The sequence below is a fragment of the Haemorhous mexicanus genome, chromosome 2, assembly GCF_027477595.1.
Source record: "Haemorhous mexicanus isolate bHaeMex1 chromosome 2, bHaeMex1.pri, whole genome shotgun sequence".
NCBI lineage: Eukaryota > Metazoa > Chordata > Aves > Passeriformes > Fringillidae > Haemorhous > Haemorhous mexicanus.
In genome coordinates, this window is record NC_082342.1 from 14,676,195 (window position 1) to 14,696,383 (window position 20,189).

The 20,189-nt window shown below is 40.4% G+C and overlaps 1 protein-coding gene across 4 annotated transcripts in view; it reads right to left on the reverse strand.

The window, feature by feature from the left end:
* Window positions 1–20,189, reverse strand: part of APP (amyloid beta precursor protein) — a 198,231-nt gene that overhangs the window by 55,687 nt on the left and 122,355 nt on the right. For 2 of the 4 annotated variants that reach the window (XM_059873121.1, XM_059873112.1), the window contains exons 7-10: window positions 16,482–16,649; window positions 10,799–10,932; window positions 1,198–1,272; window positions 864–1,022 (exon numbers count right to left, since the gene is read on the reverse strand). In XM_059873121.1, the coding sequence (XP_059729104.1) occupies window positions 864–1,022; window positions 1,198–1,272; window positions 10,799–10,932; window positions 16,482–16,649 (536 nt within the window). The remainder of the gene's footprint in view (window positions 1–863; window positions 1,023–1,197; window positions 1,273–10,798; window positions 10,933–16,481; window positions 16,650–20,189) is intronic. The other 2 variants (XM_059873139.1, XM_059873131.1) reach the window with 1 other exon arrangement.

Sequence of the window (20,189 nt, forward strand, 5' to 3'; positions counted from 1 at the left end):
TAAAAGCAAGAGAGTTTTGTACCACAGAGTGAAGAAAAAAGTTCAATTATGATGACAAGGATAAAGAACTAAGAGAATGATCACTTTTCCATGGTCATCAAAGACACAGGTTTCTCCTCAGAAGGAAATTTACTGAAAATATGTAATGTAATCATGTTAGCCATATTGGTGTAACTCCCTGTAAGGTCAAATTCACTAAGAGATTCAGAGTGTAACAATGTTTTTTCCATCTGGGAAGTGTTCAAGAGGCCAGAGATACATAAAACTGCTTTTCCCCAGTCTTTTTGCAAATTCTCTTCCTCTGGAGGTCACTAACCAGCTATTGTGGTATTGAAACAAGTAACAGAGATACAAAGTCATTAAATTCCACTCAATCTGCATTCTGAATGCACGTGTTTACACCCATCAAAAGCAAACAACTTCGAATTGCTAGTGTGCTAACCTCATGCCATCCAACAATCCTCACAAGATCCTTCACCAAACACTTCAACAGTTCAACAAACAAAACAAAAAATCACAACCATCCTATCTTTAATCTCTGTGTTGTCGTGGTGAAGTATCGTAATGTGCATTACTTGGAGGGACACCATCCTCCTGCAGGTTCTGTGAACTGCTGCAACTTCTGACAACCAAATCACTTCCACATTATTTGCTTAAGTATCTTTATTATGCATCTGTCCATCAACAGGTATTCATGGGGAGCTCGTGTATGCATTTAGGCAAACTGTCTGACTGCTGTCACAGCTCTTGCACACTGAGCTCCTGGCTCCAAAGCTAGACTGCACCTGGGCACATCTACATTTCCCCCAGGACAACTGCAATGATTTTGACAGAGCTGGCAGAGCTCGTGGAATCTCACTCACCCTGGGCGGGACAGTCTGCAGGGCTGTGATGTAGTTCTCCAGAGCAATGCGTCGGCGGTCATTCAGCATGGCTTCCACCCGTGCCATGTGAGTCTCCACAAGCTGCTGTCTTTCATTTGCTGCTTCCTGTTCCAGTGATTCCACTTTCTCCTGGAAATGCTGAAAAAGCCATCAATCACAACAGAAACAGAGAAGACATCAGCATAGATGGGAAAAAAAGAGTAGAGAATAACATGAAATCTCCATAAAGTAGATTATTAAATTACACCACACCCAGCACCCCTTGTATCTTAACTGGGGTTCCAGATGGTAAGGTTGTTACATTTTCCTTTACCTGGATGACAGCTTTCTTGTCGGCCTTTGGCAAGCTCTTTGCTTGGCGTTCTGCCTCTTCCCACTCTCTCATGACCTAATGAATAAAATAAGGAGTGTGACTTTGCTATATTTTCCTCCTTTGTCCCACAGCTTAGCAGCAACCAAGCATTGCAGCTCCAAGAGTCATATTTTTACATCCCTCTCCTCTTTTTATCTCTAAAAAAAAAAAGGCAGTTCCAACATTTTATGAAGGTAGGATCCTGTTATTAAATTAAAAAAAAAGACAGCACTTGTGTGCCTGAACACTGTGCCAAGCTCTCACAACTCTGCTGTGAAGGAACACATTAACCAGCTCTCAAGCAGGGGAAGTAGAGATCTCCATGGGTAAACACACCAACCCTTTTTCATCTCAGACAGAAAGAAAACAGATTCCACTCTTTTTGTCCAAGGGTGTAAATTTCACACCATGAGCTCATTCCAATTGAATCATGCCACCTTTTCTGGCACCACAGAAGCTTTTAATTTATTCAGACTGCATCACTGGCCTGAGTAGGGCAGATCAAAAATTACACATAATTTGTGCTAGTCCAGCTATTTGTCCAGAAACAGGGGTTGCAGAAACACTTCCAAGAATTGAATATGCATCTCAAGTACAACACTGTCACAAAAATAACACAGGAGATCTTTCAGTGTCATTTCTTTCAGCAATGTGAGAAGCCCCCTCTTCCTGTAACAAAGAACAGTAATCTTTCAATAGTCAGGGAGTGGGTTAACTTGTTGCCCGTGAGATCTGAAACCTTTCTGTCCTTTGTAGGCATCACTCATTTCACACCTAGATAGCAATCTCCTCAGATAATACATTTTATATAGGAACAATTGTTCCCACTGAATGAAGTGCACACAAATAGGTAACTATTTATGTGCAGCATTAGCATGATAAGAAACCTATAAGCAATTACTCACAATGTGCATTTCCTTTCCTTCCCTTCTCAATAAAACACAGACTTTCACACCATTTAATAAAAATTGTCAAGATAATTTTTAAAAAAGCTCAGAGTCCACATGGACAACTGAAATTTTACCAAGACCAATACCAAAGGCACAAGAAGTAAGACCTGCTGTGTCTCATGCTTGCAAGTTGAGCCTCCAGCTCTCACCTCCTTCCTGTCTCAGGCTTCCCAGTTTTCCCACACACAACACCAGACATTGCTAATCAGGCTCTCTGATGAGCAGACTGGAAAGTGCTGGTGGTGCCTAAGGGTACCTGGCTGAGCCTGTGCCTTTAAAAAAAAAAAAAAACCACACAAACCTGGGCTCAAAGGAAACTTTTACAAGTCTCAGGCCTTAAAATGTAATACCTGCCAGTTCTATCCAGTGTTGTAGGATTACCCATACCCAGCAGGCTGAAACCTACACTCCAAAACAACTCACTGTATGGGATTTTGTTACCAAGTTTTAATCTTCCTTTTCACCCCAAACTCTAGAGTATCTTAAGACAGCAATACATCAGTTATGGTAAAAACAGATCAACTCATTGTCAGTAAAATTATTTATCTGTAAGAGATTCTGGCCTCAATAACAACCCAAAAGAATGGAGACTTATCTTTTGGGAAGCTAATGGGGTGCTGTAAACTTTAAATTTTTTTTGTGAAATTTGAGAAATTGTTTTGCCTACTTTTTGGTTTCACCAGGGGCAGGGTTAGGCAGCAGTTAAAAGCAGAGACCTGAAACTAAATAGTTAGAATCATGGGTTGTTATCTCACCCCACTTTTACTGAAAACTAAGCTGAAATTTCAAGTCCCAAGAACTGTACTCCAACCAATGTAACTGTCAGCCTAAAACTGCCTCTTCAGTTTACATTATCTCCTCATCAGACAACACCCATTGATGTTTAATTTGAAGCCAAGCTCTAAGGCAGCAGGAGAACAAAATTTACAAGGAGTTGTAGCAAGGACCTAATGACAGAGAACATGATGGGCAGTGCACTGAAGTTATAGGTCACCCCCCACCTGTAATTATTGCAATACTTTGGCACAGGATATTTCACTGATATTTCTCTGACAAAACAACTAGATGAATGACAATAACTGACACCACAATTTAGGGCACAGTGATGTGTTCTGGAAAAACCATATTAATTCTCAGAGTGCTGCTGTGTATTCAGTGTGCATTAAGCACTCAGCTCTTAATTGTGCTTAGGCCATATGACTGTGGATGTTGAGAAAATAATTCCTGTACATAGACAGCATCTTTCCAGAGACCTGAGATGCCACTGATGGCAGGAAGTGTCAGAGACTGAAATTTTATGGTTTTGTCTATTATAGCAAAAGTACATAACAAAAGCTGCACAGAAGACCATCCAAGCCCACCCTGAATGGGCCTCCTGACTGAAACCCTGAACTGTGAGTTAAACCTCCTAAGGAACAGAGATGAGAAAAGTGACACTATGGTTCAAAGCAACTGGAAGAGCATCCACTGCAGGGCCCAGCCAAGCACCTTCAGGATGGAGGTTACAGTCCCAGGCCTATATGCTGCAAGGCTTGCACAGACTCACACCAAAGGGGGGGATGAGGAAGGGTTTGGGTGTATGTAGGAAAAGTCTCTGGTGAGAGGCAGTGAATGCCCATCCTCCACTGTGCAGAGGAGCCCAGGGGCCCCTTCACTCCAGGAAAAGCCACATCCATGTGAAGGACAGCTGAGGGGGCATCATGGCCCATCAATGGCCCCCCCCAAAGGGGACTCCAGACTCTGCACCAGAGCCCTGCAACATGATGCAACAGATTCACAGTGTTGCAAGGAACAGTGTCAAAGCTAGCCCCCTTAGGGGAGGCGCCTAGGTGCTCCCACGTGGCCCAAACGTATATTATTCCATGGGATTCTATACTTTTTGTCGCAGCTGTGGCAGGGGACTGTCACCACCAAAAAGATGATGGAGGAGAAGAACAAGATGTCCTTGGGACCTCCAGAAGGGTGATTTGTTTCTACCTAACCCCTGTCACTCTCTCCCGGTCCACCCACCCCCCATGCACAACTCTTTTTCTTTCTTTCTTTCCTCTTTCTTTCTCTTTGCCTCTTTTACTAATAAATAAAATATATCAAGTTTTTTTGGCAACAACATCTAGCCTCACTTGGTTTTAATCACGTTTTTTTGGGTATATTTAAAACCATCCTGGGTCCGATCCATTTTATTCGCAGAAGCTTAGTTTGCTTTGGTCTTCTGAGTTGTGCCAGATCATGACAACCTCCCAAAGGAGTCCCCAGACCCTGCACCAGAGCACTGCACATGATACTACATAATGTAACAGATCCACAGTCTTGCAAGGGACAGGGTCTGACTGGCCCCCCTCAGGGTACCTACCTGTGTGTTCCCACCTGCCCAAATGCATGTTAATCCATGGGATTCTATGCTTTTCAGCAGGGGACCCTCACCTCCAAGAAGATCAGATGGAGGGGAAAAATGAGACATCATTGGGACCCATGGAGGGGGTCCCCTCCGTCTCCCTCTCCCCTCCCCTCTTCTCTCTTCAAATAGAATACATAACTTTTTTGGTATCAACATCTAACCACTTCTGGGTTTTATCCCACTCTGGAATATTTGAACCAATATTTGAGTGAATATTCAGGGTTCTTTTTGCTTTACTCACAGAGTTAGTTCTGTTTCCTCCTCTGTGATTAGAGAGGATAGCAACAAAATGTGAACTTAGAGAAGGCCCAGACTTATGGCATTAAGCCAAGTCATGAACTACAGTGATGTGCTCAAGCTTGAACGTTGGCCTAGAGTAGCAACTTTATTATTTTCTTCTTCCTCTTCTCCCTTTCTGTCTTAAAATCACATCTCTGACATCTGCCTAATTATTTTACTCCAAGAGAGCAGTTATGGATTTTCAGAACACGAGTTGCCTTGCCATCTTCATCCCCCAAACTAACCCTCTGCTAATCCACATGACAAAGGTAAGCACTGTGGGTAGACCTTTGGCTACACCAGGTCTGTCTCTGCCCATTTTATTTCATTAAACCTTTTAAGGCATAGAAAGCAGGATGATAAACTGACAGCCTATACAGCTAGTTGGGAGGAATGTAAATTAGTGGCCTCAGAATTCAGCTCTGATGCCACAAAACTGAAAGGTTTTGAAAAAAACCCAGAAATACATGGCTGTTTGCAGAAACAATATTCCTGTAAAGACTGCTGTGACCTGAGTGATGGATTTTTGTAACTGAGAAGACTTCAATGCTTGAGAGCATCTGCGTGTGTGTGCTAACCAGCTGAAGATACAGCTATCCATGGGCCATGCTACCACCCACAGGGAACTCCTGCTCACACCAAAGGCCATAACTTCAGGGATTTATGAGTGAGAAATAAGCCACAGTGCTACAGAGAGCCCCAAAGAGCAAGGAGGAGAAAAAATTCTCCAGTTACACATGTGCAGAAGAAGGCTGAACTTGGCCTCTGCACTTACAAACCTATTCTCCTCTGTTGACAGCACAGACCTATGAAAAACACACAGATTTAGGGCTCTTCAAGGGTTGGAGGCTTTGTAAAAGGATAATAACAGCCTCTGATTGAGATACAGGCAGCAAGCCATTTCAAAGTCAAACTTCTTCAAAACTCAGGCCTTAGAGCCTGGCAGGTGCTTTCTGAAATTGGGCTTCAAGGGACAATAAGAGGGAAAGAGGCAGTATGGAAAATGTCATTCATTATTAAGAGATACTAAGTACAAAAATTCCATTATGTATTGAAGCAGCAGAATTCATTCACTCCCATTTTTAACACAAGGGCACAAAAGCATATCTGCAAGAGAAGAATTTATGGCAGACATTTGGGTTAGCACAATCAGGCCAGCAGAGGTACCTGCCTGAAGGCTGGCTTAGTGAGAATGGTCTCAGTTGTGCCAAAAGGGTGCCTATCTTTGTCAAGGGCTTTTTTTCCACACTTAAGTCTTGACCTTTTTTCTGGTAATATCATTAAACTTCTCCAAAGAGTTCTGAGTACAACTGAGGGGTGTAATCCTATTAACTGGACAGTTTTAAGGAAGGAAACAGGCTTCCCACACACTGTGGTAGAGATGGTGAAATCTAGGGAATACATGAACTGGTATTATTTAACATCTTTGTTGAGAACATGGACAGCAGGAATGAGAACAATCTCAGTTAGGTGACACCAAGGTCAGTGGTGTGACTGATACTCTACAGGGCAGGGATGTCATTTGGAGGGACCTGGACAGGCTTTAGGGGCAGGCCTGGGAAAACCACAGGTTCAAGTTCAACAGGGCCATGTGTGGGCTCCTGCACTGGGGCTGGGGCAATCCCAAAATCAGTATAGGCTGGGCAATGAATGGACTGAGAGAAGCCCTGGGAAAAGAACTTGAGTGTCCTGGTGGATGAAAAACCAAATATGAGCTAGCCATGTGTGCTCAGAGCCCAGGAAGCCCAGTGTATCCAGTATCCAACACACCACGGTGTGACAGCAGGCTGAGGAAGGCATTCTGTCCCTCTCCTCTGCTCTGGTGAGACCCCACCTGCAGTGCTGCATCCAGCTCTGGGGCCCAACAGAAGATGCACATCAACCTGCTTGAGTGGGTCTAGAAGAGGACCATAAAGATGATAAAGGATTGGAGCACCTCCTCTGAGGCCAGGGTGAGAGACTTGGGGTTCTTGAGTCTGGAGAAGACTTCAAGGAGACCTTGTAGCAGCCCTCCATTGTCTAAAGGGGGCCTTCATGAAGGCAGGAGAGGGGACTTTTCAAAGTGTGTAGTGATAAGGAGGAATGGTTTTAAACTGAAAGAAAGTAGATTTCAATTCAATATTAGAAATTCTTTACTCTGAGGGTGGTGAGGCCCTGGCACAGGCTGCCCAGAGAAGTTGTGGATGCCCCATCCCTGGAAATGTTCAAGGCCAGGCTAGATGGGATTTTAAGCAATCTGAGGTATTGGAAGGTGCCGCTGCCCATGGCAGGGGGATGGAACTAAATGATCTTTAAGGTCCCTCCAACTCAAACAATTCTGGGATTCCACAGTGTCACTGGGACTAAAAATCAGCTGAAGATGTATCCAGGATGTTAGAACAACTGGCATGCAATGATCAAAAAAAAAAAAAAAAAAAAAAAAAAAAAAAAAAAAAAATTCTCAAACGAACACCAGACCTGTTCAGGCTAGTTGAGAGCTGCAGTATTTTTAGATGTTTGCTTTGGAAATAAACTTCCAAGAAGCAAAACTATTCTAGGACACAAGGTGTCATTAAGTTCCTATCATAAGTTTTCTACATGCTACAATTCCAAAAATATCATAGACAGCCAAAGGAAGAGCAAATTTAAGACATGAGGACGTCACAGGATGTCTTAAGAGAGAAATGTATAAATATACTGCTCCCTTGAGTAAGGGTTGGTATCTGGTTAATCAGGCTATTTAGCAGCAACTAATTAAGTAAGAGAGCTGTACAGCCATTACCAAAATGAAAAGACAAAAAGGGGAATTGTACCAAAACAAGAAACAAGAACTATGACACCTTGCAATCAGTTAACTCAACCTCTCCCTGTTATCTTCTGGAGAACAGCAAACATTTAAAGGTTACACATGCATCAATGATTGGCTACCCCTGTTAGCATGGGAATGCACTCTTCCTGCTATTGAGGCTGCATTATTAATTCTTGGGAAAAGATTAAAATTCTGTATTAATGTAATTCTCCTTAGAGTACTTCCTGCAAAATAGGAAAGTTTATAAGCCTTGTTGCTTCAGATGTGGTGCAAAAACTTTCACAATCTGTAGTCTAAAGAGATGGACACTTTAGAGCACAAGAGATTGAAAGAGTCTGAACCAGAGGTGCATCAGATCATCACAGAGACAAACTTCCCTACTAAAAGTCTTTCATGAGCTGTGAACTATGACGTGACTGACAGAATCTTGGTCTCTGTTTGTGTGAACATCTTTATACAAACCAAAAAGAAACACAAGTTGTCAGAATTTCATGGTAAATTAAGGGAAATCTCAGAAAAAGGCTATGCAGAATATTTACATTTAAAAAATGTTTAAAAATATTTTACTTCAAGTTTAGAGATAAACTTCCCTACTCCTTAGATGAATACATTTTTCATGTCAACTAAAATGCATCTGATTTATTTCTTAGTTAATTGACTATTGCAAAATAAGGTGTGCACCAAACCTATTACTATTTTAAAACTAGACTTTTGTATTAAATGAAATAATTTATTGGTGTTTTGTGAACAAACCAATCTATTTCAGATCATGACATTTATTAGGATTAAAGAATTACTTGATCATTTTTTCTCTTTTTATTAGAAGAAAAATGGGCATTTCTGCTGCTTTCTAAGCCTCCACTTTTCATCTTTGAAGGAACTGGACTTTGAATTAAAAAAAAGTTGGTGCAGCTGGAAGACTTGTTTAGTGACTCTAATTTGTAACCTTTTCTTTTCACCAAAAAAATCATTGACAGCAAAGGTGTGACAACAAAGCTAACTTATTCAGTATTATTTTTAACATAACAAGTAAGAGTTCCACAACAATTTTCAGCTACATATATATTTGAATTTTCTATTAAGAACATACCTGATTTTAAATAAAATGTGAAAAGCCATTTTAAAATAAATTGCCAGAAGAGGAAACCAGTGGTATTGGACATAGATGTTTATGTCAGGAAACACAGAATGGTGAACTAGCTGGCTTTTCTACTAGCAACTACTATCTTTTAAACATTTGACAACACGGAGAGGCTAGTTCAATACTGTACAAATCATAACTTAAGTTTCTAAAAATTACCTTTCCCTTCTAGATCTTCCCTGAAGATCTTTCTGATCTTTAAAGCTCTGCAGGGGGTCTGTGTATTTCAAAACACATGTCCTTTAAGATGTGATTTCATAAGCAGGTTAGGCAACTTAATCATTAACTTTTTTTTAATGCACCTATCATGCTGCTTTTCACCAGGGCTGACTTAGGTTGCTGAGCTGGCCAGAGCTGGTTATTTGACTTGTTTTTGGAGGACTGACATTGCAGGGGGGGCAGCTGCACGGCCTCACCCCCTGTGTGCTCAGTGCTGACAAGAAGAATGGTTAGCAATGTGCTAATGAGGGCCATAGCTCCAGTTTCAAACCTCTGAATCACACTCATCAGTTGACAGGGTCCTCCAGATGCTCATGTTAACACAGAAAATACACAGTTCAGCCAAATACTGCCCCTAATTATGCAGCTTAACCTCTACATACCGGGATTTTGGAGAAAAACATGGAACCACAGTGAGAATCTAAAGACTATGCCAAGGAAGTCTGCACTATCCTTTGCTTTCAAGAAACCCACCTCAACAGCATTTTTTACAAAAAGGTTGTTTCAAGGGGAAGGGATGATGGGGTACTATTACTCACCAACCCTCTGCACACCTAGCCAAGGCAGCCAAGGCAGGGTCTCTCCTCTGCTAGGCAGGCTATGTGCCTTTTTTTTATTCTCCAGATTCCCTGACCATTAAATTGGCTCTGTTTTCTCTGTTTAAAGAGGAGACAGATTGTTTGTGCTTCAACACTTCCCAAGCAGATGAGGAGCACCCATCTTCCTATCTATGACATGTCATATTCCATATTCTCAGTATGTGGCTTGCACCAATTGGATGAGTGCTTCAGGTAAGATGCACTGCCCAATTTATTAGAGAAGTGCCAGGCACAGCTGGGGTACCAATAGGCATGGATGTACAGTAAGATCTTAATTTCAGTTTCATTCATAACATTTTATTTTCATTTTTGGAATAAGATTTTAGCACAGAACTAAAGGCTAGTAATGTATCAGTAACAGACAGACACACTGAAATCCCATCAAGGGAACAAGTTATAATGAGAAAATACAGTAAATTAGCTGCATGGGTATATGAAGTATCTGAATTATAGTACATTCATTTTTTGGGTTTTTTTCATTCTCAAAATATATGCTTTCCTTTAAACCTCTTATATTTTTCTTTGTTGTTATTAAAGCAGAACTGTGACCATTTTTATTGGCATTGCTATTATAAACCCTGTTTCTGAGAGAGTGGGTAACTCATCTCTCACTGGATTAAAACCTGGGTACAGTTTCAGGCTACACAAATCTCTTTGGTTGAAGGGAAAGAAAAGGGCTGATTCAGTTTGGATTTTGAGTTCAAAAGCACCAGTTTTTCCTCTTTTCTTTGACTTTACATGTATATCATGTTACCTTGAGGCTCAAAACCATTAGATGAACATGTGATCTTACATTACCCCCAGGGCACACACAGAAAATGCTCAACACAAACCATCTTCCCTCAGCTGCTCCAAGGGAAGGACAGTTAACAGAGAGACCAAGTTCTTTACTTTGAAACATGAATAATCTCACAATACAAACATTTTCCCACAAAGATGAGAGACATTTTTTACAGTTTTTTTTTTCTTTTAACCCTTCCAGCCACTTATCATCGCACTGGTGACAGAACCATAAATGTGTCAGACAGCTGAATTCTTAGACAAGAGTCAGAAAGGCAGTAAACAATGTGTTTACAGCATTGCACACTGGCAGGGCACCTGGATGAAGCCTTGGGAAATAAGAAGATGAAGGATCACTTATTATTTGACAGACCAACTCACACACTTAGGAATAAAGAAATCTCCCCTTACCTGAGACATTCTTTCACGATGCTTAGCTTCAAGCCTCTCCTTGGCCTTCTGGAAATGGGCATGTTCATTCTCATCTCCAGGTGTCTCCAAGTATTTGTCAACAGCATCAGGAGTGCTAGCAGCTGTGGTAGGGACTGACGTCAAATTTGAAGGTGGAAAGGGGGAGGGGAGGGAGAAGAAAAGAAGAATTTCTACTTTAGTATGGGAAAGATTTAGGTGGATTAATAAAGAAGCATCTGCTCTAATTTCTACTGGAATACAGCCATCTATTTAGCCTCAGAGGAAGACACAGAAACAGGGTTTAGATGAACATGTTACACAGAGCTAGGACATAAAAATACATCAGGATTTCTTCCCCCTTTCTTACCCCATTTTATAAACCAGGAGAAGCTGTGCAGAGTGAACAAAACAATGTTCTTGAAACAGGTTAGAAACTGCTGCCAAAAGAAAAATCCCAAGTACGAAGAAAAGCCTGGCAATGAATAAAGTCCATTAGCCAGCAAAACGCCCTTTGCAAAGTTACAGGCTTTGTACATAAGTTTATTTTTAAAAGATAAATTGTAACATATAAATGTGAATGCAAATCCCTTTTAAAGCAGTTATGGACCTCACAGCACCTGATGAAATACCTCAAATCCTTCCCTTAGCAACAGAGTGGCTTCACAGATACTTCCTTCATTTGTAATAACTTTGATTTTAAAAAACCTCACAAAGGCTGGAAATAATCAGCGAGCTTGCACTAATAGCCAGCCTTCCTGTTGGATAACTAGGAGGTAGCTGTGACACTCGTAGTGGAAAGGTTTCCATTTAGGGTAATTCAAGCAAAGTGAGCAATAGTCCCCTTTCAATGCAGTATATCCAACCCAACTACTTTGCAAAGACTGATTCTGTTTTCCTTTAATATGTTTGAATTTAAGTAATTGGTATGGCATCAAACAACAGGCAGCTTGAAAGAGTTTAGTGAAATTCCTCAGAGACTCCTTGGAGAGGAAAAAAAACCCACCCAACAAAACATATCATACTCCTGTTATTCCCGATCCATTTTTTTAATTAAAGGTGCTACTTGCCATCTAAACTAGGTTTAAGCTGAATTTTCTCATATAAAAAGCCTCCTGAGTAAGAACTTCAAGATACATTTCCTACCTATGCACAGCCAGAACTTGGCAATCAAACCTTCCATGAATGCCTTCCTTTTCACCAACCTTGACAAACAGAATTTTGCCTTGCTGATATCCATTCACCATTCATCCATTAATGGCTCAGATCACACCTCTCCAAGTTCTTTGATGCACTTCTTGACTGGGAACAGGTCCCCAAAGCAAAACTTCCTCAAGCATCTTTGTAATACTCTACTGCAAGGTCATTCTCTTTCAACTTATCATAATTTAAATATTTATGAGAGGAAAAAAACCATTAAATTCTTCACGTGTGGTTCAAATGAGAACAAATACAAGACAAAAGTATTTTCCCAAACATGACCTCTGCCAAGGTTGTAAACAAGAGTCATCAAGTTCCATAGAGTAAAAAGAACCAAAACAAAAAATGCTTTGATTAGACAGAGCAAAATAAGTTACAGTAAACACTGCCCACAGCAATACCTTATATTAATTAAATTATTTGTGTTTGAAATTAGTAGTAGTCTAACTTTTGGATATGAAAACGTTTGCATTTTTTCCCTTTTGAATTCTAAACTTCACCCACTTGCTTATTAAAAGGTCTAGTACAACATGTGTGGTTCAAAGGTGAAATAAAAGTGAAAATTTATATAGATGAAGAAACTGTGGAAACAGAAATTAGTCAATTGCATGCAGTAAAGGTTGCAGTCAAAATTAACAATTTACGATATTAGAAGTCAGTTCTTTAATACCTTAGACACTAGAAGATGGCATGCAATTTTAGCTGCTAGAACATTTCACTTCCTGCTAAGTAGGGAGATGTCAACATCCCAAACAAACAATGGATAAAGGAAACTACTGACAACAGGAGTATCTTCTTGTAAGCTGCTGCTGTAAAAGGTACAGATCTTTATTTGCAGTACATATCTGAAGAAAAATTAAAGTGGACAGTATCTGCTCCTTAAAAATCACTGAGAGATTTAGCAAGTTTGGAGGTTCACAGTATTTAGTCTAGAGAATAAATACTATTTTTACCTAAATTCACCCAAAAACCTGTGATACTGCTCTAAAATGATCAAAGATAAAACCACATGTGACATCATTTAAACTTCCTACTAAGTTTCAGGGTTTATGCAAGGAAGGAGGGAACTGACAACACTGAACCCTGTTGGCTCCCTCTGTTGTGAGCCACAGAAATTCAGTACTGTGATAAAATTTAAAAAACCCATTTATAAAAGGTCATTTTAATGATAAAAATTTTCAAAAACTGACTGTGCCACAAGAGTTCAACTGACTCCCACTTTGAATGAGGAGCAAATGAAAACACAGTGAATTCCAGTGATGTCAGGCTCTGACGGCTGCTGGAGCTGCTGGGAGAGCTGTCTGAGAAATGAAGTACATTTAAGAAAATGTATTTTCCCAGCTTTTAACTTCCCAAGCTAAGAATTAAACATTAATGTAATATCAAGACAGCACTCATTTAAAAAAAATACTTCCTGTAACTTTAAGAATGTTTAAAATGCAACAATTAACAGACAAGTTAAAAAATTCATACAATAGATCACTTTTTAGTATAAGACAGAAATCTTTCCTTTTGTAACAGCAATATGTTCACTTATTCTTGTCAATATATACTCATTCTAAGGACATTAAATCCAAATTAAACACCTGACAGATTCTATGACTTCAAAGAAGCCACTATGGACGGTCACACAGTGGAAGTTTGAATCATTATATTGAATGGAAACCACAGACAGTACTGAACATTCTTATTAGGAATCAATAGAGACTGAGCAGGTAATCTGACAGGCTGAAGGAATTGGTAACATCAGCCTCAAAGCCCTCTACTTCTAAGGCAATTATGTATCAATTGCCACGGAGTTGAATGATAAATGAAAAAAAAATATGACACCAGTAGTTCCTACCCTACAGATAAATCACTTCCATTGGACCTCAGAGCACCAGTCAAATTCACTCAACACGGAGGGAGTTTAGGGCTTTGCATGACAGGACAGACCCACCTTTCCAGATCAAGGCAAAGAGACTTAGAAAGAAGGCAGAATAAAACAAGCTCTTTTAAACTCTTGTTTTTAAAGAGAAAGTGTTCAGGATATTAGTATTGAGATTTCACAGTGTATGGGTATTTGTGACAACAGAACATCCTCACATTTTGGTTCAGTCCAATTCGAATTCATTACCAGAAAATCTGACTCACATCCCACAATTCCACCTTTTGCCCACTATACAAGAGAAACCCAATGCTATTCACTATTTCATATTACTCTGTAAAATCTAACTAGTTAATCCTGAAAAGCAAACTATAGCTAGACAAAGGAAAGATGTGCTTTAGCATCCATCTCTCCTCCTGCCTCAGAGAGGCTTGATTTTTCTTTTGTTTTAATAGGACAGAAAGGAGCAAGAACAATCTGAACTTTGGAGAGAAAAGAAAGAATGGAATAAATACATTAATAATAATGAAGTGGGGAGAAGGTAGAAGAATCAAATACAAAGACTAAACTAAGGGTGATGGTGGGAGGAAAAATGACAGGAGAGAACAGGAGTGGCCTTGATGGAAACTATTCTCCACTGTTTTTCTTTTTTTCTGTGAGATTCAGGTGAAAAATGGCATCTGTTCTACCTCTTTCAGCAGCATTACATTAGTACTAAACACAAGACATCATTTCAGTGATGAAACTTATGATATTCAGCACTTCCAATTATTTTCATTACAATTTGTATGCAGCAAAAACATGAAGAATAAAGAGAAACAGCATGGTGAGACTGGAACAGTTCATGAAACTAAAAGAAAAAGTTACTTCAGGAACAGAAAATGCAGGTGTATAGATGAGGGTATAGAACACACTGTCATAACATTAAAAACCACAAATAAAATATAACTGAAATAGCTTAGGAAGTGTATCATCATAGACTCTGCTATTTGAGAAACTACTGAAGGAAAAAAAAAGGCAGAAAAAAACCCTATGGGAGATAAAAAATCAGTTTGAGTTGTGCAAAAAAAGTCAAAAAAGCTCAAGTACTCAACCTAACTCCATTTTCCTTAAAGAGAAAATGACTTCGACCAAAAGTTTTGATTTCCAGAATAAACCAAGAGACTAATGGAAATTATAATAGTCTTGTCATTGTTTTATTGAAATGAATCTGATGAAAAAACCACCCAGACAACCACCAGCCAGACAACAACTTCCATGAGACAAACCAGAATCTCCTGAGAAGAAGAGAAGATCATTTATCTTCCCAAAGAGAGGCTGCAATCAGAGACAAATCATGTTTTGCATCTCTGGAAATACCTCACCTAACAGAGGAACTTAATAGTTTAAAATGTTCCTCTGTCAGTAAATACATCAGACCTCACTCCAACCTCCTGCCCAGATCTCTCCCTTCACTACATCTTCTGCCTTGCTGCAGGAGCTGATCACAGTTCATTAAATATCCTCCTCACTCCCCTCATGGCAGATTTCTCCACGTCCCTTCCCTGGAGCTTTGCCATGAGCAGCTCTAGAAGATGCTAAGATAAAATGCTGCTGGAACACCAGTTCAGCAATCCTGGCTCCAGGACTGCTCTTGCTTCTGCTCCAATAAAATACAGGTCAGCTCCTCTGCTCCATGACACACACAGTACCCTTTGCTAGGGCTCTACACTTGCTTGTGTGCATTTTTACCCTTCTACTTACTAAAAATGCTCCTGAAAAGGCCAGGTTTGGAAAGCCTTTTATTAAAAGGAGCCCTGAGATGCTTTTTGTGTTCTGCTCCTCCATGTCTGGTGAGCAGACAGGGCAGTGAGACATGTACTCACTCTTTAATGTCTCAGATGTTAATGTCAGGTTATGCTCTCCCAGGAGTATGCGCTTGCAAAGGAGACTGGGAGGAGAGTGTACAAGAGGCTCTCAAAACAGAACCCATCTGATAAAACTATCACCTAATTTATCAGCTTCAATGGTGTATGGTGGAGAATGCCACCACTCTCAAACAGTGCAAACACCATTTTTTCAGCAAAAACAGCCATTACAACATATGGTTGACTTAAAGTTTTAAGTGGGAGGTGACTCACATCCATGTGCACCACAGCCCTTAGGGAAACAAAAAAATCAAATACCATTTCTCCCCTTTTCATTGCAAACATACCCAAAGAATTCAACCAAACAAATCTGGAAATACACATTCTAATACTTTTTAGCTTTGGAAAAAAAAAAAGGTCAAAAATACATGAGAATACACTGTCAAAAACATGAGCTATTTTTAAACTTACCTGAGGCTTCCCTAAAGTTAGTGTTTTTTCCTGCCCATGCACTGTAGGTGCACACAGACACACGAAACATCAGTACATTTTGACAGAGAACAGAGAGAAGATGGGTGCGAAGGCCTCACCCGAGGCGGTGTTAAGCCCTCCGCCCCCAGCTCAGAGCGCACCTACGGTGCCAAGAAGTCCCCCAGAACCACGCCAGGTTAGCAAGAGGCCGAGGAGGAGCGAGTGGTGAGCAGAGGTGTGGACAGACCGCGGCCGGGGTTAGTGCGAGCCCAGCGGGGCGGGCGCCGTGGAGGGCACTTACTGATGCTGCCACAGACCGCCATGCAGTATTCCTCCGAGTCAAAGTTGTTCCGGTTCCCGCCACAGCCGCCGTAAAAGAAGGGCGCGCACTTTCCTTCGGCCAGGTCAAAGTACCAGCGGGAGATCATCGCGCGGCACGGCCCGGTCTCGGCTTGCTCAGAGCACACCTCTATTCACAGGAGACCCGGAGGAACCAAATTTAGCATGGAAATGGCATCGTCTTGGCTTCTTAGATAGGTGTCTCTCTGTGTCCACGCACTCAGGTGGGGAGAGGACATGCACCGAGGCGGTGCTTTGGAAGGAGATGCACCAAGGTGGTGTTTTGAGGAATAGGAAACCCTTCCCCAGAGATAAGGTAAATTTTGAACTGACACAGATTCCTGCCACAAAGTCTCCTTAGTCTGCCTACATCTTATGTTTCTAGCAACTTTATCTGCACACATTAAGAGGTGCTGCCCTGAAACAAATGTGGAATTTCATCTGCTTCCAGGCCAGAAGGGTACAACCACCAAGCTGACTATTGGGGTTTTGCCAATAGCCCTGGGTGGATTCCTGTCCAAGCAGCTTACTTGGTACCTGAAAGGAAACATCTTAAAGTAGGAGACACATTTTGTCTTGTTCTTTTTAGCTCTATATACCCTCCCTGACCATATTATACAAAAGAAAACAACCAAACAAACAATTGTTAATACATTATAGTGGAAAACCAATTCAATTCAAACACCTATTTAAATGTAGTCAGTGATGAAAAAACTCCCGTTTGCAAGCCACGCAGCACAAGGTCTTTAATTCACAGTTCGAGGGCTCACATATATAAAATTACTGCTGCAGCTTGAACCATCCATGGGAGGAAATCTCACCCCCACTGAATATACCTACAGGAAAAAAATTAAAATAATTTGTGCTTGTGTTCACTGTGAGCTGCTCTCTGCCTACATTCTGCAACACAGGGAAATGTGAGGGAAGAACCAAACCACACAAATTAAAGGAAGACAAAGAAAATTCTGCCTGCACTTTGGAGTTCAGCCAATTACACGTGTAAACATAGAGCCTTTTAGCAATAATGTTCCAAACAGACAAAAACAGTTTTAGCTTTCAATGTGCTGCACAAGTAACTTCAAAAATACATAATATTAAACCAATAAACCCTTCATTTACTTTCATCCCACACACTACCTGGCAAACAAACTGCCACATTCAACTGGAGGCTTTTAAATTCTCTGCATAAATTTGAATTTTGTGGAAATCACATTCCTAAGGGTTGAAAGGTAAGGAAAAAATATCACTGCACTAGCACTGAAAATCTTCTGCATGTTCATCACCTCTCAAAATGCTGGCTGCAAAGAATCCTGCTTTTCAGTGTCTGTCCTCATCCATCAAGTCACTATCCTCAGAAGCACCACTGCTTATAAACAGGATTTTATTGTGCAATTGTCACTGGCAATACAACCTACATTTCCTTAAATATACAATACAGGTACAATTTTACATGCATTTAACTTATTCACGTATTCTAACTATAAATAATGTCAAGAGTCAATTTCAGGAAGCATACATTTAGTGTGAGAGAAACAGATCCAAGAGTATGCAACCACCAAGGATGTGCTAAAAATGCTGCACTTCTGTATGAAGAAATTAGGGGGGAAAGAATACTTATTTTTTCACTTGAAGAAAAAACAAAAGTATCATTAATTGCACAGCACATGAACCACAATTAATTGTATATTACCATATGATTAATTATAGATAATTTTTAGTATACAAGTAGTTCTCCTGTTTTATTTTAAAACCAAATCCAGCCACACCACCCAATTATACAGTCAAATCTTGACAAAAAGCTAGCTTTGCACAGTCTTGGAAAAGCTGTCACATGTAAACTAAAAATTAATAGCAACTTCTGATATAAAACAGACATGTAAAATCAAAATAATTTTTACTGACAGGAAATGTAATTTCTGAAAATACAAAGGTCACAACAATTCAGCCTTTCTTATTTAATGCTGATTGTGGGCTAGCCTGTAGCCACACAGTGAGCCCTTTCTAGGCTTCCCTCAAAATATTTGTTTTGCTATATAGACTGATTTATTTTGCACTGTTTTCAGGTTGGAAACAGTTTACAGATTTAATCTGAAATTTCCTACAGGTACCTCTCTCACAGAGGTTTGAAGGTGCAAAAGCAAAGGTAACTGTCCATCAGACTGGACACTGGAATTGTCTCATTGGTGAACTAAGTCATTTATGCACACGAAGATGCACTTGAACAACTGTTCAGTAAAACACAGAGTAACATATTAAAAAGAGCAAGCCAGAAGCTTTGAAGCCCACTGTTGTGGCCATCGACAGGCCCCCTGCCTGACCTGTCAGCTCTCATCAGGGGAGGGACATCCTTCCCTCCAGCCTGCACTGCCAACCCTACTGCCCTTGGTGAGACCTACATGGTATTTAGGTCACCACAGAGAGAAATGTTCTGTTGTCTTCTAATGTTTATGACCTAAATGAAGAATTAACAAGAGAGGGGGAAGTGCTCTGGTGTACTGTCTCATGACTGCTCTTTTTGATGGAATTGTGGTGCCAGTTCAGTCTAGGAAACGTGTCACTGCTGTCATTCATCCCTTTCCTGAAGTTACCATGCCTGTCTGCCATTTTCTCCAGAGAGCTCAGAATAGCATCCCTTCACCCTTGCTTTGGGGCAAAGGTACATCTTTAAACCAGCTTCTATTACTGGGCAATGGTCCCAGACTCCTGTTGTGGGCCAGATACTCCTCCCCGCACCTCTCTATATCCCCATCCATCTCTTGTCCTTACAAGAAAAAGCCACTGCGTTTGGTTCTCAGCTGCAACACCTCAGCTGAGAAGACAGGGAAATGAAGTGCTGAGATGAGAAATTTAACAGGTTTTCTTGGGCTATTAATCCAAACACCACTTCCACTTCCTTCTGCTGCTGCCAAGTATAGCAATTAATGTCTACAGGGGGTGAACTACAGTATTTTAGCAGATATTAGGAGTAGGCAGCATGCACTGCTGTAGTGGGTGGGTTAAGCTAAATGATTCATCAAAAAATTAAAAGCTGTCTTTGCTTCATATTTTAATTCTGTTGCTGAAAACTGAGGCAAAGATGAGTTACTTTTTGCAGACGTGCAATTCAGTTTTACTCGATACCACAAATAATTTGTATGCAGTACAGCATCAACAATGAGCTTTGCTTTGTTTGAGGAACTTACTCTTCGTGTTACATACCGGCAGAAATATTATAAAAGAAAGGCCTTATGAAATCAGGCCTTGCTCTGCTGAATTGCCAGCTGGCCTGTTACTTCTTTCAAGTGCAGCTAGCTAAGTTCTCATGTGAAGAAATCTTAAGAATAAGAATCTGATCGCATAAAAACCTATACTTGTAGAAAAAAAAAAATTTTGCACCTGCAATAAACAAGAAATCTGTCCCATGAGAATCAGATAAGAATATATGTAAACAAGGCAAAATTAGGGAGATTTGATAGGGAAAATGCCAATTACTAACCAATGAAATGAGTAGCAAGAAAACTACTAGCCAATCGAAGTAAAACACGAGATCTGTGAAAACTGTATAAAAATGAGTTATGTGAATAAAGAACAGACTTTTCAGCATAAAGAAACTGAGTCCCATCTGCTTACTAATGCAACATTTCCCCCTCCAAAGACAAACTTTTGCCTTTAGCTTCAAGAAATTGGATAC